Source organism: Bos indicus, chromosome 19 (assembly GCF_029378745.1).
Source record: "Bos indicus isolate NIAB-ARS_2022 breed Sahiwal x Tharparkar chromosome 19, NIAB-ARS_B.indTharparkar_mat_pri_1.0, whole genome shotgun sequence".
NCBI lineage: Eukaryota > Metazoa > Chordata > Mammalia > Artiodactyla > Bovidae > Bos > Bos indicus.
Window position 1 is genome coordinate 35,607,750 of NC_091778.1, and position 27,764 is coordinate 35,635,513.

At 63.8% G+C, this 27,764-nt stretch overlaps 2 protein-coding genes across 5 annotated transcripts; one reads left to right on the forward strand and one right to left on the reverse strand.

Moving 5' to 3' along the window:
* On the forward strand, positions 1 to 12,196 carry FLII (FLII actin remodeling protein). 3 transcript variants are annotated; one of them, XM_070773169.1, is made up of 30 exons: positions 1 to 209; positions 1,719 to 1,829; positions 2,218 to 2,289; positions 3,370 to 3,450; positions 3,767 to 3,852; positions 3,935 to 4,096; positions 4,249 to 4,352; positions 4,575 to 4,750; positions 4,836 to 4,993; positions 5,549 to 5,633; positions 6,106 to 6,253; positions 6,415 to 6,551; positions 6,692 to 6,904; positions 7,039 to 7,218; positions 7,820 to 7,902; positions 8,017 to 8,091; positions 8,290 to 8,373; positions 8,478 to 8,649; positions 9,144 to 9,248; positions 9,339 to 9,530; positions 9,798 to 9,986; positions 10,070 to 10,209; positions 10,301 to 10,532; positions 10,646 to 10,800; positions 10,893 to 10,953; positions 11,030 to 11,158; positions 11,288 to 11,394; positions 11,486 to 11,591; positions 11,698 to 11,763; positions 11,848 to 12,196. In XM_070773169.1, the coding sequence occupies exons 1-30, from the start codon at positions 147 to 149 to the stop codon at positions 11,980 to 11,982; spliced, it is 3,807 nt and encodes a 1,268-aa protein (XP_070629270.1). In that variant the 5' UTR covers positions 1 to 146; the 3' UTR covers positions 11,983 to 12,196. The 3 variants fall into 3 exon arrangements, with proteins under 3 accessions (XP_070629270.1, XP_070629271.1, XP_070629272.1); XM_070773170.1 differs by having other exon boundaries at positions 6,418 to 6,551; XM_070773171.1 differs by having other exon boundaries at positions 58 to 209; positions 2,180 to 2,289.
* On the reverse strand, positions 12,157 to 27,021 carry LLGL1 (LLGL scribble cell polarity complex component 1). Of its 2 annotated transcripts, none has more exons than XM_019981331.2 (23): positions 26,862 to 27,021; positions 23,611 to 23,708; positions 21,725 to 21,806; positions 21,504 to 21,634; positions 20,310 to 20,468; positions 20,054 to 20,216; positions 19,841 to 19,973; positions 19,497 to 19,551; positions 19,252 to 19,406; positions 18,954 to 19,177; positions 18,722 to 18,789; positions 17,647 to 17,800; positions 17,460 to 17,564; positions 16,794 to 17,086; positions 16,511 to 16,655; positions 16,282 to 16,435; positions 14,644 to 14,939; positions 13,989 to 14,253; positions 13,793 to 13,907; positions 13,479 to 13,588; positions 13,167 to 13,287; positions 12,937 to 13,023; positions 12,157 to 12,724 (listed from the first exon to the last, which is right to left on the reverse strand). In XM_019981331.2, exons 1-22 carry the CDS (start codon positions 26,940 to 26,942, stop codon positions 12,945 to 12,947), a joined length of 3,186 nt encoding a protein of 1,061 aa, XP_019836890.2. In that variant the 5' UTR covers positions 26,943 to 27,021; the 3' UTR covers positions 12,157 to 12,724; positions 12,937 to 12,944. The 2 variants fall into 2 exon arrangements, with proteins under 2 accessions (XP_019836890.2, XP_019836889.2); XM_019981330.2 differs by having other exon boundaries at positions 19,841 to 19,976.
* Positions 27,022 to 27,764: the final 743 nt, after the last annotated feature.

Below are 27,764 nucleotides of genomic sequence, written 5' to 3' on the forward strand. Positions count from 1 at the left end.
CTCTAGGCCCCACGCCCCAGAGCTGGCCCCGAGCGGCCCCGGGCTGAGGGGCGGGGCCGGCGCGCTCCCCGCCCCGCCGGCTCCGCGGTCCCCGCCCCGAGCGCCAGGCCCCGCCCGCGGTCCGCTCCCCTCAGCCCAGCGCCGCCATGGAGGGCACCGGGGTGCTGCCGTTCGTGCGCGGCGTGGACCTCAGCGGCAACGACTTCAAGGTGAGCCTCCGGGCGGCAGCCGGGACCCCAGGCCCGCCCCTCCGCTTCCTGCGCGCCCGGTACCGCAGACGGGCTTGCCCGGACCCCGCCCCGGGCCGATGTCCCAGGCCTCCGCCCGGCGCCCGCGAAGACAGCCCAGGCCGGGCGGGGCGGGCAGGCGCGCGCAGGGTCCCGGAGCTGCGCCGGGGCGCGCGGGGCGCGCGGGGTCTGCCCACCGGGGAGGGTACTGGCGCCTGGCCCCGGCAGGCCGGCCGGGGGTCCCGGTCGGAGCTCGAGCTCGCGCCTCCCCAGCCCTCCCCGCCCCTGTGAGGTCATAGCCCAAGCCGGGCCCTGACTCATGGTTGCGCCGCCGGCTCTGCGCTACCCGCACCCGCCACCCCCATCCTGTGTGGTCTTAGGCAAGTCACTTCCCCTCTCGGAGCCTCGTCTTCTCGACTGGTGGAGGGGCTTACATTGAAACCCCTGGAGGCAGGGATTAGTTGTGGAGGGCGTGTTGGGCAGGTGGGCGAGGCCCTGGGTGCCAGTTGTCTGAGCAGCTGCCGAACTGGCAGACCAGGGCCGCTGGGAACACCAGCCCAGCCTCGGGGCGGATCAGTGGTTCTTGAGAACTGAGAATGAGGCCGCAGGGCTGGTGACCAGAGAGGAGGCCCTGAGAGATGGCTTGGTTCCAGGATGGTCCTTAGGGCTGCAGGGTGGATGAGTGGGTCGACCCCGGCTGGCGTCAGTGGAGCGTCAGCCTGGGTCTGCAGGGTGCAGTGGTCCAGGCAGTGGCTGGGGTCAGGGCAGAGGAGACAGGCCCTTTCTTCCTGTATTTACCCACCCTTGACACCATGCACACTCCTCTGCCTCCATCCCCACCGTCCTCACCTGGAGTCACCAAGTGTCCTCTCCAGTCTAGGAGAGTGAGTCACCAGCAGGGAATGTGGATGTAGGGAGAAGAGGCACCAGTCCAGAGCACTGAAGGCATAAGCCTCCCCAGGCTTCTGGCCACAGGGCTGGGGTCCTGAGGTGGGCATTTGAGTCTGGGGGACAAATGGGTGAGTGAACTAATGAATATTCCTGTGTGGGAAAGGGTGGGGAGCTGGGGCCTCATGCAGGGGGTGGGTGGCAGGGCACAGGTGGGGCCTTGGCAGAGGCACAGTTCAACAAATTGAACAGGCACAGCCTGGATGCAAGGCGAAAACATTGAGTTGATCTGACCGCACAGCGGACTGTGGGGTGGCACCTAGAATAAGCCTTCCTGGGCCGAGAATCCAGCAGGAGAGGCGGGTCTTAGGTCAGCAGCCATCCTGATCACCAGTGGATTCTCAGGAGACTTTTGTCATCAGAGGGCTTTCACCAGCCCTATTCTACGGGTGAGAAAACTGAGACAGAGTGGCCAAGTGATGTGTCTGGGGTCACACACCCAACTAGACGTGACTACTGCCCCCCAAAGGCTCCCACGGGCTGTGGGGGCCACAAGGTGGCAGAGCAAGGGTACCATGTCCCAGACCTGTGACATTCCCCCAGGGTGGCTACTTCCCTGAGAACGTCAAGGCCATGACCAGCCTGCGATGGCTGAAGCTAAACCGCACCGGCCTTTGCTACTTGCCAGAGGAGTTGGCCTCCCTGCAGAAGCTGGTAAGAGGCTTTGGGCAGGCAGGGGAGGGTCCTGGTGGATGGGGCTAGCCAGGTGGGCAGAGCCTGTGCAGGACATTGCCTGTCACAAGCAGAACTGGTGGAGAGGGGATGAGCACCCTTCCTGGGAAGTATGCAAGAAGAGGCTAGGTGTGCGAAAGAGGAAAGATGCAAGAGTAGACTGGACCTGGATGGCCTAGGGTGCCTGGTAGGACAAGGCTGTGGTAGCAGATAGGGGCTCTGTGGGAAGATCCCTGGGTGGGGCAAGGCCCTGGTGGTGGATGGGGGCTCTATGGGAGGGTCCCTGGACAGGGGAAGGCTGTGGTGCCAGTGGGTGCTCTGTGGATGCCCAGCCCACCCTGCTGAGCCTCTGCACCCTGTGCCGGCCCAGGAACACCTGTCAGTGAGCCACAACAACCTAACCACTCTGCATGGGGAGCTGTCCAGCCTACCATCGCTGCGGGTGAGTGCCGCCCAAGACTGCAGAACTCAGGGTGGGGCCTGGGGGCCAGGCCAGCCCCTCTGTCCACCCTGGTGTCAGGGGGGTTGGGGGAGAGAGCATGCAGTAATGACCTGAGTTGAGTAACACGTAGGAGAAAAGGTGAAAAAACCTAAGTCTGATCCATTTTGAACTGCTGTGATAGCTGATCCTGGCCGAGCAGCACTCCAGCTATTTCTCAAGGGTCTTTCATGTGATCCCAACCTCCACCAAGTTCACAGATGAGGAAACTGACCACGGGGGCAGGTCACTTGCCTGTGGTTTATCCCCAGTGATAAAGCTGGGGCAGGGCAGGGGAGGTGGTCTGGGTGGGTCATTCCTCCTGCTGTTCTCCATGGAACCTCCCGTCCCAGATCTTCAGGCCATTCCAGTGGTCATTCCCTTTAGGTTGGAGCCCTGAGATGCGAAGGGCACACCTCTGGAGTCGGGTTAAAGCTGAGCTCTGCATTTTCCGAGATGGCCCTTCAGTGACCGCCGTGAAGTGGCAGGGTGTCACCATGCAGACACTGGGCAGACAGGGAGCCACAGTGGCGGCTCCTGTTTCTCCTTCTGTCACCTGTGGCCATGGTGCCATCCCCTGGTCCGTCCCCCCCTCCTCAGCCATCCTGCACTAACGTCCTGCACCATGAAAGCCTGAGCAGATTTCAGCCCTAAGGGCACAGAAAGCAGGCTTGCTGTGAGTCTACACTCGGATGCTTTTGGTCCAGCCTTCTTCCGTCTGTGCCAGAAACTCTGACTCAGAGCTCCATCCCTATCTTGCCCTGTGGAACTGGGAGGAGAGGGGTTATTCCATCAGAAAAAGTTCCCTGCGTTTCTGTGTGCTGGGCTGTGAGGCACGTTTGAGTTGGGCTTTGAAGTGTGAATAGGAGCTCATTGGTAGAGTAGGAAGGGCTTGCCAAGTAGAGGGACTACAAGCAAAGACCAGAGTGGGAGAGCACTCAGGATTGGTCTCCCGTGGGCTGACAGAGAAGGTAGCCTTCCCTGACCTCTGCTTCTCCTTGGAGTGGAAGCCAGGGCTCATGGACTCTCGTGGTTTATCCCCAGGCCATTGTGGCTCGAGCCAACAGTCTGAAGAATTCAGGAGTCCCTGATGATATCTTCAAGCTGGACGATCTCTCAGTCCTGGTCAGTGGTCACCCACCACCTGGCAGTGAACCCTACTATTCAGTGACCCTCCCCCCACTGCCCTGGTCCCTGGGGCCATGGTTTTCGTACTGTACAAATGAAGGAACTGGAGACGTCCGATGGACAGTGCCTTGCCCAAGGTTGCTCAGTTCCCTGACTTAGGCCCCTTCCTCCCAGGGTCCCACTGTCTCCCTTTGGCCTGGAAACCTCCTCCTCTGCTGTCCTCTCAGCACCCATCCCAACCCTTGAGCGTGTGCAGGCTTGGCGGGGTGGGGTCAGCCCCGCTACCCCTGACCCAGCCTCACTCCCTCCCCAGGACTTGAGCTACAACCAGCTGACAGAGTGCCCGCGGGAGCTGGAGAACGCCAAGAACATGCTGGTGCTGAACCTCAGCCACAACAGGTGCCGCGTGCTGGGCTGGGCCGGGGAGATGGCTGACCCCAGAAGCGGAGCGCAGCCCTGACCACTGGCCCTCTGCCCACAGCATCGACAGCATCCCCAACCAGCTCTTCATCAACCTCACTGACCTGCTGTACCTGGACCTCAGCGAAAACCGCCTGGAGAGCCTGCCCCCCCAGATGCGCCGGCTCGTGCACCTGCAGACGCTTGTGCTCAATGGGAACCCGCTGCTGCATGCCCAGCTCCGGTGGGCGCCCGCCCTCCCCACTGGGTCCGGCCTAGCTGGGTCGACACCCGCCTGCCTAGCTGTCAACACCAGGCATCCCGCCTACCCCGCCCACACCCACCCTCAGGCCCTGCCCCTGGCCTGAGGCAGTGTCTCCCTGCGTCTCCCCACAGGCAGCTCCCAGCACTGACAGCCTTGCAGACCTTGCACCTGCGGAACACACAGCGCACCCAGAGCAACCTGCCCACCAGCCTGGAGGGCCTGAGCCACCTCGCAGGTGGGCAGTCCCCGGGAGCCCTCAGCCCCTTCCTTCCTCATGGAGGAGGCCGCTGGACCCTACTTCCCTAAAAGCCTCTAGGGGGAGGGGTGCCTCCAGGGGAAGGGGTGTGGTTCCCACCCATCATGTGCCTGAGGCCACAGAGCCAGAGGGGTAGCCAGGCTTCACATAGCTGCCTTGGAGCCACTAGGGGCCCCAGCTGACATGCTCACCTGTGCCCAGATGTGGACCTGTCCTGCAACGACCTGACGCGCGTACCCGAGTGCCTGTACGCCCTGCCTGGCTTGCGGCGCCTCAACCTCAGCAGCAACCAGATCGCGGAGCTATCCCTGTGCATCGACCAGTGGGTGCACCTGGAGACCTTGAACCTATCCCGGAACCAGCTGACCTCGCTGCCCGTGTGTGCAGGTCTGGGGAGGGTGGGGCGGCCATAGGCCATCTTGGCACCCACCTCAGACCCCACATCTGCTGTGTCCCCTACAGTCGGCCATCTGCAAACTGACCAAGCTGAAGAGGCTGTACCTGAATTCCAACCAGCTGGACTTTGACGGGCTACCCTCAGGCATCGGCAAGCTGTCCAGCCTGGAGGAGTTCATGGCTGCCAACAACAAGCTGGAGCTGATCCCCGAGAGCCTCTGCAGGTGCTGGGCTGAAGTGGGGCCTCCCCCGCGCCCCGTGGTCTCTGTGCATTGTACAGAACACGAGGGGTTGACTTGAGTTTGTGGATAAAGACACTGGGTTCATGCCAGTGGGTTCCCCAAGCGCCCTTCAGGGACAAGGGGCAAGGCCAGAGGGACTGCACTGCTGCCCCCTTTGAGACGCTGTGCTGCCTTTGCTCCCCGAGGTCACAGCATCCACTAGCATGGTCCCCGGCCCTGAGAACAGAAGACCCCTGGCAGCTTCTGAGCTAATTTGAGGGCAGAGTGTGGTTTTTGATGCCCTTTTGCTCGTGTCCAGGGGTCGCTGGTTCTCAGAAGGCCATAGTGGAGGATGCTGCCTGTAGGAGCCACAGAAAGGGCCTCCAGTCACTCAGCCACAAGGAAACTCGCCCCGCCCCCAGCCTTCTGGGCTCTTTGGAGCTGGCTGGTTTCTTAACTGGCCGGGCTGCTCAGGTCCTCTGGTCCCACCTGGCTCTCCAAGCCAGGACTGGAAGGCCCCTGTCTGCCCACTCCTGAGGCCCGACCATGTCCTCACAGGTGCACGAAGCTGAGGAAGCTGGTCCTCAACAAGAACCGCCTGGTGACCCTCCCAGAGGCCATCCACTTCCTGACGGAGATTGAGGTCTGGCGGGCAGCTGGCGCTGGGGGTGGGGACAGACCCCCAGGAAAGACCAAGCAATGGGGTCCTGGGGAGAGGGCAGCAGGGGCTCCTGGAGGGCTGGCCGGTGCCAGGGTGGGGAGGAGGTGATGCTTATCTGCAGGCAGCTGGTACTGGGGGTGGGGACAGACCCCCAGGAAAGACCAAGCAATGGGGTCCTGGGGAGAGGGCAGCAGGGGCTCCTGGAGGGCTGGCTGGTGCCAGGGTGGGGAGGGGGTGACGCTTATCCGGCATCCACATCACACTCGGCATTGTCACTTAAGCCTCACAGCCAGCCTGTGAGGCCGCTCTTCGCAGATGGGGAAGCCAGGCCCACGGGGGTGGCAGGGTGGGGACCTGGGCCCTTTGGCCCTGGTGGTGCAGAGGTGGAGATGGGGTTTGGGGGCACTGAGGGAGAACCGGGGCTCAGCACTGGCTCTGTTCACCCATGAGGCAGGTCCTGGATGTGCGGGAGAACCCCAGCCTGGTCATGCCCCCCAAACCTGTGGACCGTGCTGCCGAGTGGTACAACATCGACTTCTCGCTGCAGAATCAGCTGCGGCTGGCGGGTGCCTCCCCTGCCACGGTGGCCGCGGCGGCCGCTGGTGAGCATGGGATGCCTCTCTGGGCCTTAACTTACTCATCTGTAAACAGGGTGGGATGTTCTCTCTGGATAGGGGGTGTGGGGTTGGCCCCTGGTTGGCTGGATGCCCTGGGGATGAAGGGGTCGGAGCCAGCCGGGTCAGCCGTGTGCCCCTCCCTTCAGCAGGGAGTGGGCCCAAGGACCCCCTGGCTCGCAAGATGCGGCTTCGGAGGCGCAAGGACTCGGCCCAGGACGACCAGGCCAAGCAGGTGCTGAAGGGCATGTCAGATGTGGCCCAGGAGAAAAACAGAAAGCAGGAGGTAATCCGGCTAGACCAGGGCTTGGCTCTGCTCGCCAGGGACCCAGGCCGGGTGGGAGAGGGGACAAGGGCAGAAGGGCTCCGTTCTGCCAGAGCTGGGCATGGGCAGAGTCAAGTCAGTGTTGTGCCCGCCCCCACCAGGAGAGCGCAGAGGCCGGAGCGCCTGGGGGCAAGGTACGGCGCTGGGACCAGGGCCTGGAGAAGCCGCGCCTTGACTACTCGGAGTTCTTCACCGAGGACGTGGGCCAGCTGCCTGGCTTGACCATCTGGCAGATCGAGAACTTCGTGCCTGTGCTGGTGGAGGAAGACCTCCACGGCAAGTTCTATGAGGCAGACTGCTACATCGTGCTCAAGGTGCGAGTCTGGATGCTGCGAGGGGCCGTGGGGGCGTCTCTTGGATCGCTCTGGATGGGGTGGGAGGGGAGAGCTCTGCAGAGCATGGCGGTGCCACTGGCAGGGGCTGACCCAGATGCTGCCCCGGCCTCCAGACTTTTCTGGATGACAGCGGTTCTCTGAACTGGGAGATCTACTACTGGATCGGCGGGGAGGCCACACTCGACAAGAAGGCTTGCTCTGCCATCCACGCCGTCAATCTGCGCAACTACCTGGGTGCCGAGTGCCGCACGGTGCGCGAGGAGATGGGCGACGAGAGCGAGGAGTTCCTGCAGGTGCGAGGGCTGGGTGGGGCTGACAGGGATGTGTCCAGTGCGGGGACAGATGGGGTGAGGTCAGAGGAGCGAGATGAGACCACTGGTTGGGAGCTGGGTCAGGTGAAGATGAGATGGCCAGGCTAGTTTGGGAGTCCACTTGGTGGGGGTGTAGCCAGGAGAGACGGGAAGTTGAAGCAAGAGTTGCAAAGGGACTGGCTACCAAGGAGGTGGGGCCAAGGGCAGGGCCAGAGTCATCCAGTGAACTGGGTCAGTGAGAGATGCTGGCCTGCCACCAGCTGGTTACATGCAGACACCTACAGAAGATTTTGGGTACTTACCTAAGTTTGCCATGTTCTGTAAACGTGCTTGGTCCTGTCCCCTGATACGCTTGAATCTTACCATGCTGTGTCTTGTACAGGAGCAAACGGGTTCATGGTTGTGTGTATACTAACACCCCAAGTGTGTTTTTGTCTGCAGGCATAGATCTTATATTGTTTTTTAACACTGTCATGGATTCATAGCATCTGATCCATCTGTACACAACTCTGCTTCTCCTGACAGGTGGTATTTGGTGGGGGTAGGGGGGCAGTTCAGTAAAAGGTCACACACCCTTTCACAGGTATTTGACAACGACATCTCCTACATTGAGGGTGGAACAGCCAGTGGCTTCTACACTGTGGAGGACACGCACTACGTGACCAGGTGAGGCTTGTGTGTGAGGGGCACTGACCTGGACTCAGTCGGGAAGGATGGGGAGGGCATTGGGGTAAATCTGCCCTTGGTGCCCCCCCAAGCCACTCTCGCTCTGGCCCCCAGGATGTACCGCGTGTATGGGAAGAAGAACATCAAGCTGGAGCCCGTGCCTCTCAAGGGGGCCTCCTTGGACCCAAGGTGAGCCCCATGATGTGAGGTGGTGTGCTTAACCCCGTACCTCCTCCCCACAAGTGTAGGGGGACAAAGCTGGGCTCTAGATAAGAAGCCGCCCAGCCCTTGTCCCACATTGCAAGGAGGGATTTGGGATGAGGTCAGAGGCACAGGGGCAGTTATTGCATGTGGCCCATTGCAGCCCCTCCCACCACTTCTGTCCAGGTTTGTTTTCCTGCTGGACAGAGGGCTGGACATCTACGTGTGGCGAGGGGCCCAGGCCACGCTGAGCAGCACTACCAAGGCCAGGTAAGAGGACTGCACCCTGCCCAGACATCCTGGGTGCTTTGTGCAAAGGAACATGGTCACCTGAGGAGGTATGGGCCTCACTAAGGCTTTGCATCTGCCCTCAGGCTCTTTGCAGAGAAAATTAACAAGAATGAGCGAAAAGGGAAGGCAGAGATCTCGCTGCTGGTACAGGGCCAGGAGCCCCCAGAGTTCTGGGAAACGCTGGGTGGGGAGCCCTCCGAGATCAAGAAGCACGTGCCTGATGACTTTTGGCCACCCCAGCCCAAGCTGTATAAGGTGAGCTTCATCAGTGGTCAGGATATGGGCGGGCCTTTGCACCACTGTGGTGGCTGTGGGCTCATTCTGGACTTTGGTGGGGAGAGGGTGCCACCTCCTGGGCAGGAAATGCCAGGGTCTGAGTGGGGCCGTGGAAACTAGCATCAGGCTCTGTGGTTCCAGGAAGGTGGGACTGGAGAGAAAGGCCGAGAAGTACATGGGTGCCTGGCCTGAGCACCTGGTCTTGACTCTGTGGGTGACAGGAAGATGGGGGTGATGTGGGCAGGAAAAGGACCAGTTAGAAAATCTGTAAGGACCCAGAGAGGGAAGGCAGGTTTAACAACCCTTCTGCTGGTAGGATTTCCTGGAAAGGAGGTTGGGGTACAGGGAGACTAGTCTGGAGAGGAGCAGGCTGTGGACTTGAGCACAGTGGCCAGCCTAACCAGGGGCTGCTGTGGGTTGGTCTTGTGTTCCCTGGACCCACCCTAGTTAAACCCATCTCTTGCTCCTGCCAGGTGGGCCTGGGCCTGGGCTACCTGGAGCTGCCACAGATCAACTACAAGCTCTCCGTGGAACATAAGAAGCGGCCCAAAGTGGAACTGATGCCTCGGATGCGACTGGTGAGACTCACAGGGAGTTAGGCCCCTGGGCCGAGATCCCTCCCTGCTGGCTGACCCTGGCCTTGACCTCCAGCCTCTGGGGCCCCGCAGCTGCAGAGCCTGCTGGACACTCGCTGCGTGTACATCCTGGACTGTTGGTCCGACGTGTTCATCTGGCTCGGCCGCAAGTCCCCACGCCTGGTGCGTGCCGCAGCCCTCAAGCTGGGCCAGGAACTGTGCGGGATGCTCCACCGACCACGCCACGCCATGGTCAGCCGCAGCCTAGAGGGCACCGAGGCGCAGGTGCGGATGAATGCAGCTGCCCTCAGAGGTTTCCTCCCCGAAGTCCTGTGACCGCGTTTTTGCCCTGACGCCCCATGAACGGGTTACAGACTACATAACATCCCTACACAGCTTCCAGCACTGCTGCCAGCCCAGCCCCTTTCCTACCCGCCCCTCCCATTCCCAGGCCACACCCCTATAGCCCGCCCCTTCCGGCCCCGCCCCGTTCCAGGTCCCAGGCCCCACCCTGCTCCGCGGACCCCGCCTCCTTAGGCTGTGCTTTCGCAGGTGTTCAAGGCCAAGTTCAAGAACTGGGACGACGTGTTGAGTGTGGACTACACGCGCAATGCAGAGGCCATGCTGCAGGGCCCGGGGCTCGCGGGGAAGGTGAAGCGTGACGCCGAGAAGAAGGACCAGATGAAGGCAGACCTCACGGCGCTCTTCCTGCCGCGGCAGCCGCCCATGGCTCTGGCCGAGGTGGGCGCAAGCCCCGGGACGCGGGGGCGGGGCGGGAGGGCCGGCTGTGCCGGTCCTACCGTGACAGGTGGGGTCGTACGCAGGCCGAGCAGCTGATGGAGGAATGGAACGAGGACCTGGACGGCATGGAGGGCTTCGTGCTGGAGGGCAAGAAGTTCGCTCGGCTGCCAGAAGAGGAGTTCGGCCACTTCTACACGCAGGATTGCTATGTCTTCCTCTGCAGGTGCCCTGCACCCCCCCCCCCCCCCTTACCCGGCCCTCCCCCGGTGCTGGGGCCTCGGTTCAGCCCTGCCCACCGCCCTATGACCTTGCAGGTACTGGGTCCCCGTGGAGTATGAGGAGGAGGAGAAGGAGGAGGAGAAGGCGGGGGCCGAGGACAAGGAGGGCAAGGAGGCGGCAGCCGAGGCGGAGGAGAAGCAGCCTGAGGAGGACTTCCAGTGCATCGTGTACTTCTGGCAGGGCCGTGAGGCCTCCAACATGGGTTGGCTGACCTTCACCTTCAGCCTGCAGAAGAAGTTCGAGAGCCTCTTCCCTGGCAAGCTGGAGGTGTGGGGGCCTTGCCCCAGAGCCCTGGGCGGGGGGCATTCCTGGGGAGGCTTGCCCCACTGGGAGCAGGGTGGGGGTCCAGGGAACTGCCCCTGACGCTTCCACACCTGCAGGTGGTGCGCATGACGCAGCAGCAGGAGAACCCCAAGTTCCTGTCCCATTTCAAGAGAAAGTTCATTATCCACCGGGGCAAGAGGAAGGCTGCCCAGGGCGCCCTGCAGCCCAGCCTGTACCAGATCCGCACCAACGGCAGCGCCCTCTGCACCCGGTACCTGGCTGCGGGGCGGCCGTGGGTGCACAGAGGTCGGGCCTGGCTGCTCCCTGCTGACCCCTCCCTCACTTTCCCCTCCCCTCCCCCAGGTGCATCCAAATCAACACCGACTCCAGTCTCCTCAACTCAGAGTTCTGCTTCATCCTCAAGGTGGGGTCTCGTGTGGCTGGGACCGAGGGGCAGGGTGGGGAGCAGGGTGGGCCTGACCTGACCCCAACACACCCAGGTTCCCTTTGAGAGCGAGGACAACCAAGGAATTGTGTACGCGTGGGTGGGCCGGGCGTCAGACCCTGACGAGGCCAAGCTGGCAGAGGACATCCTGAACAGCATGTTTGAGGCCTCCTACAGCAAGCAGGTGACCGGGGTTGGGGCGGGTGGTCAGGTGACAGGGAGGCGGGGCTCGGGGGGCCAGGCGGGGCGGGGGGGTGATCAGGTGGGGGCGGGCAAGCAGTGGGCCCTGAGCTGACCAGCCTTCTCCCCCCAGGTCATCAACGAGGGCGAGGAGCCCGAGAACTTTTTCTGGGTGGGCATTGGTGCACAGAAGCCCTACGACGACGACGCTGAGTACATGAAGCACACGCGGCTCTTCCGGTGAGGTCGCCCCGCCACCGCTCCCAGCGTCCTCAGTCCTGGCCCTGCTGCCATGACCCTCAGCCTCTCCCTGACCCTTGACTTCCCCCAGATGCTCCAATGAGAAGGGCTACTTCGCAGTGACTGAGAAGTGCTCTGATTTCTGCCAAGATGACCTGGCAGACGATGACATCATGCTTTTAGACAATGGCCAAGAGGTGAGACCCGCCCCCCCTCCGCCCGACTCTGCCCACACTGGGAGCCTGACGGTTCCTAAAGAGGCATTCTGAGGCTGGGAGACCACGTCCCCTGCTGTCCCCACAGGTCTACATGTGGGTGGGGTCCCAGACCAGCCAGGTGGAGATCAAGCTGAGCCTGAAGGCCTGCCAGGTGAGTGGGGGAGGGGCCGAGGATGGGCCTGGGGGAGGGGCCAAGGCTGGGGCTGCCCTCACCAACCCCTTGCCCGCCCCCCAGGTGTACATCCAGCACATGCGCTCCAAGGAGCACGAGCGGCCCCGCCGCCTGCGCCTCGTGCGCAAGGGCAATGAGCAGCACGCCTTCACCCGCTGCTTCCACGCCTGGAGCACCTTCCGCCAAGCCCTGGCCTAAGGCCACCGCGCTCCACCTCTGTGGAGGGATAAGTGCCCCCCTGCCACCGTCCCCAGCGCCACCAGTGGGGTGACCCTGACCAGTGTCTCCAGGGGTCTGGCAAAGCAATCTCCCTCCACTCTGAGCTCACGTGTGACTCCCCTTCTGCCAGGGATAAAGCAGGTGTGGCTGTCCTTTAAGAGATATTAAATGCTTTTATTTTCAATATTAAAAATCAGTATTTTTAATTTTAAAACGCTAATTTAACAAAAATGACAGAAAAAAAGTCCCCCAGAGTACAATCTACAGGAAACCCATCCTGACCCCCACACGCACACGCACAAGCACATGCACACACGGCCAGGCCTTGGTCCTGGTTCCCGAGTGGAGCTTTCACACACACACTTGCACGCAGCACGGTGGTCGAGGGGGTGCTGGCCCAGGAGCAAGTACCAAAATAGTTTTAGAAATGACTGTGGTGCCCGGCACAGGCGTTAGAAAAATACTCTTTGTTTGCAAAAGAAGAGGGGACGGCACATGGCCTGGGAGGTGGTAGCCGTGGACCCGGCTGCCTCCCCTGTGGCGCCTGACCTTCCGGGTGGCCTCTGCCTGCAGGCAGGGCCCGGTGGAGTCCCTGAGGCTCAGGGCCAGGCTGGCAGGCCCCACAGAACCCCAAAGTTAGCAGGTGCAGGTCTACATGGAGGACCGGACCTCTGGCTCCAGCTCCGAGCAGGGCGGGGGCGACCTGGCAGTTCTGGCCTCCCTAGCAGAGACAAACAGGATCAGCAGAAGGCCAAGGAGGTCCAACGGGGCAGGCGGCCTGCCACACGTGTGCCACCAGTCTCCAGGATGGGGGGCCCTGCAGTGACAGCCTGAACCCCAAGGCGAGGGAGGGGGTCACACAGAAGGAGCCACAAGGTCTGTGTCGGGAGAGGCTGGGGGAGGTAACTGACTCAAGGGGACCAGGCCGCGCACCTGCAGCCTCATTTGATCAGGATGGTGCAGGCTCGAGCCTCCTCTTCGGACAGGTTCCGCAGGTTCTTCTCAGATTCCTCTGAGGAGCTGCAGGGAGGGGCAGCGGTCAGCAGATCTGGGGTCAGGCCCTCCTCAGTCCTTCGCCCAGCTGGGGTATGAGGTTGGCTGAAGGGTCAGGGAGGGAAGTTGGGAGCGACCAGCCCCTCCTGTGGACCCAGCCAGCTCCTCACCCCAGGAAATCCTTTACGTCCTCCACCGTCATGTCCCCCGTTGTGTCCAGTGTGGTGTCGGCACTGGTGGCCGAGTCAATGGACATAGGTGAGAGCATGGCCTCAGGTGGCTCTGGGGTGTCTGCAGGGAGGAAGTGAACAGGGTCCTTCTAGGGCTCCAAGGCCCCGTCCACACTTGACCTGGTCCCAGACCAGCCTACGGTGGACCATAGCACCAACCAACCCCTCCCCAGACCCTCTGGGCAGCTGCCTCCTGCAGAACACCCCCACTGCCACGAGACAAGCTGCCCAGCTAACGCGCGGCCTCCTCACCAGCCTCCTTGCAGATGGGATCGGGGCTTCCATCACAGCTCTGTGGGGCCAGGATGATGCCCGGGGTCCCATTAGCCTGGCTCAGCTTGGGTGACTCTCGGGACCTGTGGCTGCACAGATGGGCTGTGCTGCAGACCCCCGGCAGGCATCTCGTGGCTTGAGGGCCAGACCCCCGCCCTCCCATTCCTGAGCCCTGGGGCCAGAGGGATGACCGGGGAGGGCCACCCTGCTGCTTGCTGAATTGGGGGATGGAACAAGCCCAGCCTTGGTCCCAGCGCTGCAACCCCCTGGCCAGGGGCTACCCCTTCACGCACCTGATGTGTGTGGCACCTCGGGGCCAGCGGACGTCCAGAGAGCAGAGTGGCTCGGTGATGTTCCGGGCACTCAAGGAGAAGCGCTCAAACTCCGAGGGGGAAATCAGGTAAAACCCTAGGAGGGGGCAGGAAGCACAGTAAGGGGCCACGTCCCCGCCTCCCAGGAGCCCTGACTGCAGCCGCCGGCCCGCCTCACCCTGGCCGTGCCGCGTGAACACGCAGGAGGCGATGCCGCTGATGTCCTCCTTGCGGATGCAGGCATAGTGCACCTGGGGCCGCAGGCCCGGCACCGAGAACACGTGCACGTCACCCAGGTTAGTGAGGCAGGCCAGGCAGGTCTCCGTGTAGTCCTCGCAGGCCACGCTGGCAAAGGTAGCCAGAGCCACCTTGCGCACGCGGCAGCCCTCGTGGGCTGTCAGCTTGAACTTGGTCTTGGCGCTCACCTTGGGTAGCGTGAACACCTGGAGGTGGGTGTAGAGTGGGTGCTAAGCGGAGCCCGGGCCAGTACACACTCCAGTGCCCCCAGTCTAGCCCGGCCCCCACCACCTCCATCCAGAACCACCCACCCTGAGCTGCCACCCTGACCCCAGCTCCACAGCCCAGAAACCTCCCAGGCCCCTCCACCTGTGGCAAAGCCAGTCATGCTGGGTGGTCAAGTTGGAAGCCAGTACCCCACACCACAAGCTCCTGCCAGACCACCCAAGGGTCCTGAGGGGCACCAGGGTTCCCCAAGGTGCCTCTGCCATGGCTGGAGGCTCTCAGGAGGTCCCAGTGAGCAGGAGTGGATGCAGGCCAAGGGTCCGACGGCATCCAGGAGGCGAGAACCCCAAGGGGTCTCGGAGACTGCTCACCTTGAACTGCTCCTCGGACGCGATAAGCACAGCATGGCCGCCCTGCATGTCGGGCGCCTGTGCGAGGTCCCGCGAGGCCTCGTAGGGCTCTGGCAGTGGACGGCCGCGCCCGTCCAGCACCGCGATGGCCACCACGGGGGCACGGTGCATCAGCTGCACCTCCTTGCCCAGCACAGCCTCTACCGCTCGCTCTGGCCGCTTCTCACCACCTGCCACTGCCGCCGGCACCTCCAGTGCATAGGCAAACACGGAGCCCGAGTTGGTGCCTGCCCACATGGTGGGGCCATGGTGGGCCGCTGCAGGGAGACAGGCTGGTGAGGCGGGTGTGTGCCATCCCTCCCCTCTGGTGCCCTAGGACCCTGGACTGGGTCTCTCCTACATCCCTGGTGACCCCGGCCAGCCCCCTGCAGGCACAGGAGTGCCCTCTAGGGTCCCTCCACAGGCACATCAAACTGGACCCTGAGCTCTCAGACCTCTCCTAGCATCCCAGTGACGCGGCCCATCACCAGTCCCAACAAAGACTTGGACTTGGGCCCCACCCGCAGGGCACCCAGGCACCAAGTCCCGGGCCCATCCAGGATGCACACCACACAGTCCAACTTGTAGGAAAGGGAAGGCTCTTGAGTAGACAGTGAGCTAAAAACACTGGGGTGCAGATGGACCCGGCAGTCACACTGTGCACCCTCAATGGCCTGGTGACCTCAGCAACAATCTTAGCTGGGAAGGAGGGGATACCCGAGCAACCAATAGGTGAGCAACAGGAAGCCACGCTTCTCAGGGAGACAGTGGAACCAGGTCACGCCCCCCTCCCCCTGCCGCGGGCTGCCACATGCAGACAGTGGGAAGACCCCCCAGACAAAGGGGCCCTCAACAAATGACATCAGAAGTGGGGGGCTCCCCTCCCAGATGGAGGAGGAAAGATGCAGAGATACCATGCGCACACGAGCTGGACGCTGACCCCATGCCAACTCTGAGAAGGCGTTTCTGAGGTGAATGGGGTCACCTGTGGGCCAAGGGTGACAGGCAACCCCAGCCATCAGTATCCACGCTCCAGGCTTCAACACAGGCCCTGTGCCAGAAGTGAGGTCCGCCAGACACACCCTGAGCTGCCCAGTAACCTTCGTTTTAAGTTGTGTTTAAAACGTGTTTACAAGATACACGATGTATGGAGAACAGGTCGGGAGTCAGTGCAGGGCTGAAATGCCCCATTGCCAAGTTAAATTGATCAGCGGCTCTGTCCATAAACCTCAACGCACCACTGCCCTGGGCAGGACCTGCTGGAGCTCTGCCCACTTGGGGTCAAAACCAGCTCCTCCCAGGCCTGCCCTCTGCTCCAGTCACACTGCCGGGGCGACTCACATCCGCCTAGGCCTTGGTGCTGCAGCCCGTACTTTCCCCAGATCCTGGGCTCCCTTCTCTGCCCAGGTCTAAGGCCGCCCCACCCACTCACCGAGCCTCACCATCGGGTTGTTCCAGGGGCTGCTGGGGGTCAGGGTACCCTGTTGCCAGTACAGCCTGGCACTCAGAAGGCACACAGTATTTTCCAGCCTTCCAGAAGGCACGGGTCCACCCCATCACCCATTTCCCAGAAGACCAAGGGACACACCACCCCTGGCTGCCCACCCCGCCCAGTCTCACCATCTCGAAGGAAGGTGTCTGCAAAGTATAGACAGCGCACAACGCCCGAGAGGGAGTCGTCGGCTGAGCGGGGCTCAATGCGGCGCTGCACGGGTGTCACCTCCACATCCTGGGGACCGGCCTGCTCCGCCAGCTGCGCGTTGGCCTCCTGCAACTGCAGGGGCGCAAGGTCGGGCCACCATCCTGCCCCCCGCCCCCATCACCCTGCCCACCTTGCCTGCTGCCCCACCTTGCTGCCGGCAACCGTGCGCTTCTTGCCCGATGCGCGGCTCTTGCGGATGCGCCGGAAGGACTGGCGCAGCGACTTCTTGAGCGACTTCACGCGGGACAGCGGCCCCTCCATGGCCAGGGAGTCGCTGGGGTGCAGGGTGCACCTGGGGGTGCAGGCCGGCCATCAGGGAAGCGCAAGTCAAGCAGCCGAGGGGCAGACCTCCCCCAGCGGGGCCCTCTGAGGCTTCCAGCACCCCAACCTGCACCCCCATGAACCTCAGGAGGGGCTTGCTCACGCCCACCTGGCCAGCACGGGGCTCCTGCGCAGATAGTCAAAAAGGCCAAAGCCGTGACTGGTCCCAAAGGCCACGAGGCCCCACTCGGCATGGAGAGTGACGGCTGTGACGGCGGCTGGTGGCAGGCACTGGACGAGAGCGCGGGGCTGGAAGCCGGCTGGCCAGGGCAGTGGTCCCAGGCGCGGGCTCAGCCGCTCATGGCCTTTCCATGTGAAGCCCTCGCGGTCCTGCAGCAGGTCCAGGCTGGCCACGCCCACCGTCTGCTCTGCCGGCGTGTCACTCAACTCCAGCACCAGCACCTGGGCGGCGGGGGACAGTCAGCTTGGAGGACAGGACACCCCCACCCCACCCGAGCCAGTGACACCACTGCCAGGGTGCTTCCAGGAGTCTGTCTGGAAAGCATCCTCTGAATAAGCACTGACTGGTGCCTACTGTATACCAGGGCCCTCACTGAGTAACACCATGGAGACCAAGACCTGCAGGCCCCGCCCTCCCAGGGTTCACTTAACAGGTTGCTCCCGCCCAGGCCCCAACCCTGTGAGGGTCCCCAAGGCCCCAGCTGGCCTCCCCCGTTCCCACCTCTGGGTTTCTGCCGGGCCAACCCCTCTAGCACCCTAGCGGACCCGCTAGAAGCCCTCGAGCCCCGCAGCCCTGGCAACACCTCGGCCCCACCTGACCCGCGGTGCCGGCCACCACCATCTGGGCCGTGTATTTGCAGAGTGCCACCTTCTGCACGCCGAGCCGCGGGTCATCGCTGTAGGGGTCGAAGCAGCCCACCTGCGGGGATGGGAGGGGAACTGGTGACAGGGCAGAGCCCAGACCAGGCTCCCCGGGCCAGGAGGGGGTGGGGGGCTCGCACCTTGCGGAAGGGCGGCCAGTCGTCCTCGGCGGCCTGGGCCAGGCTGTCAGCGTGCTCGCAGTCCGTCTGGAAGAGGCCGGCGGTGCAGAGCTTGTAGAGCGGTCGCAGGGCCACGCCGGAGGCATCCCAGAAACGCACCGTGCCGTCCTCGTGGCTGCGGAGAGGCGGTGTCAGGCCCAGGGCCCCACCCCACCACTCCGCATCTGTTCAGCCAGCAACTGCTCACTGGGCCCCCAGCACCTAAGCCAAACACTGACTGGACTCCTACTGCATACAGCAAACAGGAAGCACCAACTGTATAGGGCAAGCAAGTACTGAGCACCTACTGTATGCCAGGCCACATTGCCTGGCCCTTCCCTGCAGAGACGATGAGAAGGTGCAGAAATATCACTGGAAATAATGAGAAAAGGTGCGGAGCAGTGACTCAGGGCACAGAGGACCATGGGGGTTCTGCCCCCAGGGGCCTCCAGAACACGTGACAGAGATGCCCCCAAAGCAGAGGAGTATGCTAGGGCAGGAGCAGGAAACCTGGGGAGGCCAGAAGGAAGCAGCCCAGGACATAGCCATAGAGCCCGGGTCAGGGCCCCTGGGCGGCGGCGGCAGCCCAGAGCCAGGGAGGGAGAAGCTCAAAGTCTGCGGGCTGGCTGGGACACCTCCAGAGGCCTGAGGGTCCCGGCACAGGCAGACGGCAGGGGCTGGGCAAGAAGGTGGGGCCTGAGTCACCGGGCACGTTGGCGCCCGCCAGGCCCAGGCCGGGCTCTCCGGCACCTGCCCTGGGCAGCTCGGCGTGGGCTGGCCCAGATTTTCCGGTCCCGGGATAGGCTGAGTGGGTGGAGCTCAGTTTCATCAAGGAGGGACGGGCCTTAAACCAGAGTCTAGGGAGGCTTCACCTGGTGCACCCAGTGAAGAGGGTGACCTGGTCCCACCAGGGGCCAGGCCTGAGTCAGCGGGCAGGTCAGCACCCGCCAGGCCCAGGACAGGCCTCGCACCTGCGCAGGTGGCACCAGACCCTGCTCGCCTACACACACACACGCTCACATACCTGTCACAACTAGGCTGGAGAGGTATCACCTACCCGGTCAGCAGCAGGCCTCGCTGGGATGGCTCCTGAGCCAGGTTCCGGCCCCCAGTGATGGGCCAGCTCTGGGGGATGGAATCGGGTGTAAGCTGAAGTCATGCCAGGCACCACGTGCAGGACGCAAAGGCCCGGCAGGTGTCCCACCTACACCTGCCACATCCCCTCCTCGGGCCCAGCCTGCAGTGTACCCCCGGGGGACCCCTGCCCCACCCTCCCCACCGGCACACACCGAGGCCCCAGAGGCCGGCTGGGGGCTCTGCTGCTCGCCAGCGCTCACGATGCGGGCCCAAAGCTTGGCGGGGACATTGGCAACGTGGGCCGAGCAGGTGATGGCGGACGAGTGCAGGGGGGCCAGGTACGGGGCGGGTACGGCCGGCCAGCCAGGCGTCTGCAGGTCCAGCACCACCAGTTCCTCTTCGAGCAGCACGGCGAGGGCCTGGGGCTCATCGAACTCTGCGGGACGGGGCGGGTGAGCGCAGCCAGAGATGCGCGGGGCCTAGGTCTTGGGAGGGGGGCTGGGTACGCACCATCCTCGGGCCGCGTGCTGTGCACCGTGAAGAAGTCGATGACGCGGGAGGTGAAGTCCAGTGTCACCAAGGTTTCAGCCTGGAGCACGCTCACGCAGTGGCGGTCGCCATAGCTGGCGCGGGGCATGCCACCACTAAAGATGACGAAGTGCTCGCTGTTCAGGGTGAGAAAGCCGCATGAGCAGCTGGTGGGGCTCCAGGAGAGCCTACCCCCACGACCCTACCCCCAGGCAGGCCCCACCTACCCAGACGCACAGCTTCGCCACAGGACCTTGTTGATGGCTTTGCAGGGGAAGGGGCCTGTGGGGAGACAGCACTGGCCTCACTTGCAGGCTTTCAGGCAGGGACCTGAGGGCCCTGGATCGCATTTCTCAACACTGCCCCATCCCCTCCTGCCTCCATCATCCCCACCGGGCGGCTGTTCCTTGCACCCCAAGGGGAAGGCATGCTACCCAACGTGGGGCAGAGGGGGTGCTCTCACCTTTGGCCTGGTCCTGCCACCTTCCACACATCCCCCCTGAAGTTCTCCAACTGAGGCCAGTCGGAGCTTGGGGTCACAGCCAACCCTACACAGGTCCCCCACACTCACCATAGGGTGTGGTGGCCACTGTGGGCTGCGCTGTTGGGGAGTCGCCGGTGTCCGCGGCCCAGATGGCGTAGCTGCCGTCGCTGTGCGAGCTGACCACTGTGTGGCCACTGCGCTCCCAGCACACGCTCTCCAGCTGCTGTGGGGTGAGGGAAAGGCGTGAGCTTGGCGGCGGTGAGCAGAGGCCCCAGGTGGCTGCCAGCCTCACCCACACACCTGGTTCCCCAGGAAGATGCGCTCAGCACAGCGAGCAGCCTGGTTCCAGATGACCAGCAGGCCCCGGCTATAGCCAATGAGGATCTTGGTGGGGTCCCGCAGGTGTCCCTGGAGTGACTCCACGGGGCCCAGCGCCTTCCCACACCGGTAGTCATCAGGCACGCTGAAGGCAGCAGAGGGAGTGAGCGGGCGGGGTGGCCAGTGGGGGGGGCGGGGGCTGGTGGAGGGGGCACAGGGAAGCTGGGTGGCCTCTCACCTTCGCAGAACCTCGTCTGGGCCCAGGGTCTGCCCCTCAAGCAGCGTCAGGGTGGGAACATCCAGGAAGAAGATGCTTCCGCCCTCGGTGCCCAGGGCGGCCATGTCACCCGCAGCCACCAGCAGGACCACTGTGATGTGGGCGAGGCTGGGCAGGCCGCTGTGGGGCCGAGGGGAAGCAGGTGAGGGTGGGAGCCCACACACCTGCTGGGGAGGGCATGGGGGCCCGTGACTGTCAGCTCACTACAGCCCCTCTGGTCTCGCTGGGCCCTGGTCATGCAGGGGGCTGGCCCCCGGGAAGGCCACGGTGGTGGCTGCAGACACCATAACCAGCTCACTCAATTATTCACCAGGACGTCGGCAGGGAGAGGGATAAAAATAGGTCCCCAGGTCTTGGAGACAGGCCCTGGAGCTCCTTCCCCTACCCAGAGGGGATAGCGGCAGGAACCAGGTCCCGCCTGGGCAGGGACCACAAGCTCCAGGACTCTGCCTCCAAGCCCCACCAAGAAGCCCCATGCCCTCAGACATCTCCTGACCCTGAAGGGGGCCCCCAATCACTCCCCCACAGGAGCTGGAACACCTCCGATCCACGCTGGGTCCAAGCCCAAGCAGGACAAGCCTGTTTCTGAGCTGGATGGGCATCTTGTGACCTGGTCAGACTTGCTGCAGCCATTCCAACAAGGGCTTGTGGGCCAGGAACCGCAAGGCCCCCTACTCTCCCCGTGAGGGTGGAACCCCACGCTGTTGCCCCCGGGGCGTCCTGCCAGCACCTCACAACCCAGGGAGACCCTTCTTGTTCTGACCTGCCCTCTCCTCCCCGCACAGTAGGGCCCATTGTCCCGCACCTGTCTAAGGGTCCAGAGGACCAGTGCTGAGGTCAGTTCCTGCTCCAGATGCCCCTCTCGCTACAGGGGCACAGGGCCGCTCCCCAGGCTCTGGGACACAACCTCCCCACCCTGGGCCTCCTGGGCCCTGGCAGTGCCAGGGCACAGACCCTCCCTACTGACCATGGGCTCACCTGGGACTCCCGTCTGATGCCCACAAAGTCCACAGAGCAGCTCTCTGGACCCAGGCCCAGCCCGAAGTGCACCACCCCACCTCAAGTCCCAGCCCTGGGGCAGCTTCCTGTCCCCATTGCACCTTCACAGGCCCCCCACTACATCTGGCAGCCACAGCCGGCCAAGCCCCTCGGTACCTGGCGCCGTCAAAGCCAGGCCGACTGGGCGCCTGGAAGTGGATGGCTTCCTCCAGGTGGGCGCAGCCATCATGGTGGACGATCTCCCACAGGTGGAGGCTGTCGTCATCCAGCAGGGTCAGGACTCGACCCTGGCGGGTGAGTAAGACCAGGACTGAGCTGACTGGGATCGGGGGCGGGGCAGGGGGTTTCTGGGGGCCGGCAGCAGGGCCGAGGCTCACCTGACCAGGCAGGAAATGCATCTGGGTGACAGTGGCCGCATCTCGGTGCAGGCCCGTGAACTCCACACCAGGGGCACCGTAGCTGAGGGTGACGGGTCAAGGGTGGAAAGCAGGCACAGGCCAGGACACCAACACCAGGGATCACCTAGCCCCTCCTCCCCAGGACCACTGCATCAGGCCCCCGGTGACACGGGGAGGGGTGTCACCTAGCCCTGTCCTGGGGCCCTCCCAGGTCTGGGGGCTCCTCTACGGAAGAAGCACTACGCTCAGGATGCAGACCCATTCGGTCCTGCAAGTCAGTGCTGCGTATGGCCTTCCCTTCCTCATCTGTAAAACCGGCCAGTGACTTGCTCGCCTGCCTCCTGGGGCAGACACAGGACACCTAAGAACGCAAGTTCTCCAGGCACACCCGGCCCAGGCCCAGTTCACGGCTCTAAGTCAGCCTCACGGGTCTGTGGGCGCAAGAGCTGGCCTGGCACATTGGCATCATGGGCAGAGATGCGAGGCCAGGCCCAGGAAGCCCGGGGCAGAGCAGAGTCCAGGCTGCCTCTCCACAACCACAGGCTGCTGCCAGCCGCAGGCCAGGAAATCCATGCCCTCATGGGGCTGGCAGCCTCACTGAGTGGGGAGAGGCCCCAGGGACTTGGAGAGGTGGATGCCTGGCTACAAGTGCCCAGTGTAAGCGCCAGCGTCCCAGCAACCTCAAGCTTCACCGTGGACGGCGGGCCAAGGGGCCCCAGCGGGGAAGACTAGGCTGGGGTCAGCAACGTTGCTGGGAGACAAGGCAGGAGCCGTTGCTTGGAGCTGGAGCCGGGAGAACACAGACAAGGGGACAAAAGAGGGGCAGGAGTGCTGGGCGGGAACCAGGTCGCCAGGGAGACGGGCCAGACTCGGGAGTGGGATGGCCCCTGTGACCAGCCTCAGTTTCCTAACACAGGACACGGGTAGGAGTGGTCTGGGGGACGGGGGCTCGTCCTCCTCTGAGGCCGTCTGGCCGCCCATCCTTTGTCAGCATGAGGGGCTGGTGTGTGTGCAAGGAAGACCCCGCCACCAGCAGAGACACACTGTGCCGGGGAGAAGGGGCCATGGGACCACGGCTCCCACAGGCAGGCAGCAGTTGGAGGCAGGAGCAGCAGGCAGGGAGGGGACTCCTGGGCAGGCAGCAGCCTGGGGCAGACGACCAGGGCACCGTCTCCTCCCTGTCCCACAAATGCCTCGGGGTCCACGGAAGAGGAGGGGGCACCTAGACCCAGCCCCTCCCCTTGGTCCCTGGAGCTGGCAAACTCACAACTGCCCGACCAGTGCCCTGAGTCCCGGATGGGGAGACCCCATCCCACCCTGTAGTGGCCAGCCACATCCTGCACCTGGGCCCCACCTGGGGGGCTCACCTCGTGCAGTGGGGGTGGGCTGCTCCACAGCAGGAAGGAGGCATCCAGCTGCCAGCCTCCCCCCGCCCCACCCCCTCCCCTTGGAGCTCTCAGGAGAATGGCCCTTTGTGCGGCTCACAGGCCCATTGTGCGGGGCCAGCGTCCAGGTGGGGGCCGCGCCGTGCTCACCACGCCGAGCCTGGCACTGCCCCCAGCCCTCAGCTGGACACACGTGTCTTCAGGCCGGCACACGTGTGTGCACCCAGTTCCCAGGGTAAGGCCTGTTGTGACCCTGGTCCTCCCACCACCCTTGCTGGGGACCATGTGCTGCCAGCCCCGGCCTACCTCCCCAGTCACAGCTGCTGGGACAACAGGAGGGTTGCCGAGGTAACTGGCTGCAGCGATGGGCAGCTGTGGACCCCTTCATCTCTGAGGCGCCGCCTCAGGGCAGCAGCTGCACGACCTCCACCAGGGGCCCGGCCCGGCGCCCCACACATTAGCCACGACCCCAAAGGATACATCTTGACGGCCCCAGACCGGGTGCCGATGGCCATGATACGAAGCTCAGGGTCAAAGGCCAGCGCACTGGGCTGGTTGGGGAAGCCATGCTCCACGGTCTGCAGGGAGGTGGGGGTGTCTGCAAGGCACAGCCCCCACCCGAGGCCCACCCATGGCAGTCTCCAGCTCTGTCCCTGCTGCATGCCCGGCCCCCGGACCTCAGTGTCCTCAGCTGTGAAATGGATGACCACACCTCCCGCAGGTGAGGAAGGGCCTGAGCCCTGGCACCACCACAGGCCTTCCCAGCCAAGGCCCGTCCCACTCGACACTTGGGTCCATGACAACAAACAGAATGCGGCTCGCAAGGGAGGATGCGCGGGCACAGACGCAAACCCAGCTGCCCCACGGGGTGGGCTCTGCACCCCACTCGCCCAGGCAGACTGAAGTGGGGTGCAGTCCTTGGTACCCCACATAGGCTCTGCATGGCAGTCAGAGACCAACACGCAAGGTTGGCTAGGCAGAGGCTCTTAACTCCCCTGAACCAGGGCTGCTCCCCACTCCCAGCCCCAGAGACAGGAAGAGGGGGGCCCAGACAGAGGGTGCTTCCTGCCCAGTCCCTGAAGGTGTCACGCACCTCCCAGACTCAGGCTCCGACCTGGAAACTGGGGGACATGGCTCCCACCCATCCCTGGTCAGGGCAGTAGGCAGTGCTGCACACTGGGGGTGTCAGTGGAACAGCTCCCACCGGGTTCCCTGCTCCTGGCAAAGCCCTAGTTCCCCCACCCGCCCACCAGCACAAGGAGCCCTAGTCAACCCCAAGGCCTGGTTAGGAGCCCTCCCCGGGAAGCTGCACCCCTGGGCCCCCAGCCCCCAGTACCAAGGTGGGATACCACACGTGGCTGCCAGTTCCTCCTGACCACTGCGTCATCAACACACAGGTTTTATAAGAACCCCTAGTCCCCTGAGGCCTGTGTCCTTCTCCAGCCCCAGCCCATCCAGGCAAGGACTGAGTCGTCTGAGCAGCTGGCTCGGCCCTGGGCAAGTCACAGCACTGTCCGAGCCTCAGCTTCCCATCCAGGCACTAGGGAGCCCACCTGAGGACAGAGTGGACCACTGGACCAGGGTGAGGGGGCAAACACTGGCACCGCTGTGCCCACACTGGACCTGACCAGGTCCTGCAGCCTGTTCCTCTGTTCAGGACCCTCGGGGACCTCCAGCTCACTCCAAGTCAAAAGCCTAGTCCTTACCACCTGGCCCTCTCCGACCTCCCTTCCATGGACCCCTGGCTGCTGGCCTTCCGCTCTCCTCCAGTCCACCATGGAAGCTTCCTGCCTCAGGACCAGAACACCCACCACAATCCCTCTACCTGGCATGTGCCCTCCCCACTTTGGAGCCTTCCCCCAGCTCAGCAGCTGCTCCTCTACACCCTCACCGGCCTGACTTCCTCCACAGCACTGACCACCAGCCCAGCCATTGCCAGCTGCACACCCCACTCCCTGTTTCGTCTTCTCACTGTCTCCCCAGCTAGGACACTGGCCCCTCAAGGCAGTATGTGTTAAGATGATACAGAGTGGACACACAACAGGCAACCAGGGGCAGGGGCTGGGATTTGGACCCAAGACAGCCCAAAGTCCACACTCACCCGACCACCCTCCACCCCCGGCCACTTGGGAATCTGAGGCTTTTTGTTTTTGCTTGTTGGTGTTGCCACGCGGCATGTGGGATCTTAGTTCCTGGACCAGGGATCGAACCTGAGCCCCAGGAAGTGGAAGCACAGTCTTCACCACTGGCCCACCAGGGAAGTCCCGGGGACCTATTTTCTAGTGATCAATTGCCAGTCCCTCTAGTGACCCTCAGCCTAAGTCCACCCGCCTCCTACCACTGCTGCCCACTCAGAATGCGGCCTCGCCCGCCTTAGCAGGGAGCCCAGCTTCTGCCACCAGGGGCCAGATGGGGGAGCGCCTCCCCTCCACCTTTCTGGGGCCCCCACTTCACACCTCGACTCCCTGGCTGAGGAAGTGACACTTTAGCATGACGCCTGCCCCACCACGCTGTCCTCTCACCTCCAGGGGCTCACCCTCAGTCACTCAGCATAGGAAGGGGCCACCTGGGAACCCCTGGGCACTAGCCTCCCCTCTGGGCCCCTTGGCCATCAAGCCCGAGGATCCTGGCACCCTCTATTGCCACCTGGGAAACCTTGCCTGCCCTGAGAAACGTCCCGGCCTTGGCCAGTGCAGAAGCAGTGCCCAAAGAGCGTCTCCCTGGACCAGGGTCTCCTGCCAGCCTCTCGGAATCTACAGCAGCCCCTGCAAGGGGCCCTGGCTCTCAAGCTGAAGTCAAACCCCACTGACAAGGGCACACAAAGACCAAGCCCCCGCTCACTCTGTCTCTGGCCAGGTCGTCAGTTCTGTGAACCTCAATTTTGTCACCCCCATGTGAGCATAACGACTCGAAGCCCCAAGAGCAGCAAGGGGGCATGTGATCAGAGGGCTTGGGTGTAAAACTGAGGCCAGAAGTGACACCCCTGGGGGGAGTTAGCAAGCGGCAGGCCGGGCCTCTCTCAACCACACACCAGAGCAGGAAGGCGGGGCTGAAGGCAGCCCCTTTCCCGTGGCCCCTCTGGCCCTACCCAGGAAAGAAAGGAAGGAGCAGCCCTCCACCCCCACCTCCGCCAAGGCTCCAGAAGCGGTGGGTCGGCTGCCCCCGCGATAGAGTCCGCAGCAGGGAAGACCGTGGCCCCATTTCATCGCAAGGGAAACTGAGACCCCAGGATTCGAAGTGCAGTGGGTTACACGGCCAGGCATCCCCCCTGGAGCCCCGGGCAGGCCGGGCACAGCTCAGGCGGGAGTCCCAGGCAGTGGGGGAAGGGAGGAGAGGAACCGGGAAGGGATTTCCCAGCCCCACCCCCCAACATCTGCCCCAACTCAGCACTCCTCCCCACCGTCCTGGGTGCGAAAGCAAAACAAATCGGGCCCAAAGGCTGCGCAGGGGCGCCGAGGTCCCCAAGAAAGAGATAAAGAGGCAGAGAGTGGAACCAGAGCGAGAGTTGAGAGCCGCACGGAGGCGGAGAGGCCCCTCGGGGAGAGGCCAGCGAAGTCCGAGGCGCGGAGACATGAGCGGAGGAAGCGGAGGGCAGGGATGCAGGCGCGCGGCTCGGGCGGAGCGGAGCTGGGCGGCCCGGCCCGGCGTGCGCCCCCTCCCCCGGCCCGACGTGGCTCCGGCCAGGCCCCCGCCCCCGCCCCCAGCCAGCTGCCCCCGGCCCGCCGCCGCACCTTATGGAAGGCGAAGAGCTCCTGCTTGAGCTTCTCGCGCTGCGGGTCTGCGCCCTGCCTGCGGAACCGAAACTTCATCATCTTGCGCCCGGCCGCCCGCCGCCGCCCGCAGGATGCGCCGCGCGGCCCCGCCGGTCCTGAGGCGCGGGCGGGCGGGAGCCAGGCGCGGGCGCGGCGGGGCAGGGCCTGCACGGGGCGGGGCTGTCCGACGGACGCGCCGCTCGGCCAATGGACGACCCTCACACCGCCCGCCCCCGCCCCTCCCTGGCACTCAGTGGGCGCCCGCGAGCACGCCCCGCCGCGCGTGCGCCGCGGCGCGGGGCCTGCCGGGACTTGTAGTCCGAAAGCGGGGCTTCGGCGTGGATGACTGGGGACTGGTTTTTGAGTGGCAGCGCGTGTTTCCTAACGCGGAGAAGGTTTTTCCCTTCCTGCCAGGAACCAGCGATGAGCACACCCTGGTTATGAGGCAGCCCCGTCCCTAAAGCCAGGAAAGCTCTGACCCGGGTGACTCCCTAGCCCCCAGCCTCAGTTTCCCCATCTGCGCTATTGGCCCAGTGATTGCTCAGTTGTATTGTTTGACGGATTTCCCGGGACCCCACGTGGACCATACCCCAGCGGGCCAGAGTACCGCCCACGCCACGCTCCTGTCCCAGCTGGGTGGTCGGTCGGGAATGCCCTCCTCCGCCCCCAGCCCCTGGGGAACTCCTGCATCTCCAGGATCCTACATTAAGAAGCTCTGGTGGCCTCCATTAAGAAGCTCTGGTGGCCTCACGGGGGCCACCACGAGGCGCACCACGAGCTGAAGAGAAGGATGGAGACCCAGTTGGGAGAAGAGACCTTTCCTCGGGAGCTGGCATTTGGTCCTGAGATTGGATCCGGCCTTCTCCAAGATGGAGGGAAGGC

Bases quoted from the DNA above. Each gene is read 5' to 3' on its own strand.
- FLII (XM_070773169.1), top strand. From the start codon at position 147: ATGGAGGGCACCGGGGTGCTGCCGTTCGTGCGCGGCGTGGACCTCAGC. The intron at 10,533-10,645 runs GTGTGGGGGCCT...CCACACCTGCAG, and splicing joins TCTTCCCTGGCAAGCTGGAG to GTGGTGCGCATGACGCAGCA. The intron at 10,954-11,029 runs GTGGGGTCTCGT...CAACACACCCAG, and splicing joins AGTTCTGCTTCATCCTCAAG to GTTCCCTTTGAGAGCGAGGA.
- LLGL1 (XM_019981330.2), bottom strand. From the start codon at position 26,942: ATGATGAAGTTTCGGTTCCGCAGGCAGGGCGCAGACCCGCAGCGCGAG. The intron at 21,807-23,610 runs GTATCCTTTGGG...CGTCACCCTCAG, and splicing joins CGGTCTGGGGCCGTCAAGAT to CTACGGTGCCCCTGGTGTGG. The intron at 17,565-17,646 runs GTGCGAGCCCCC...CCATCCCCGCAG, and splicing joins ACTGGCCGCCCTTCCGCAAG to GTGGGCTGCTTCGACCCCTA.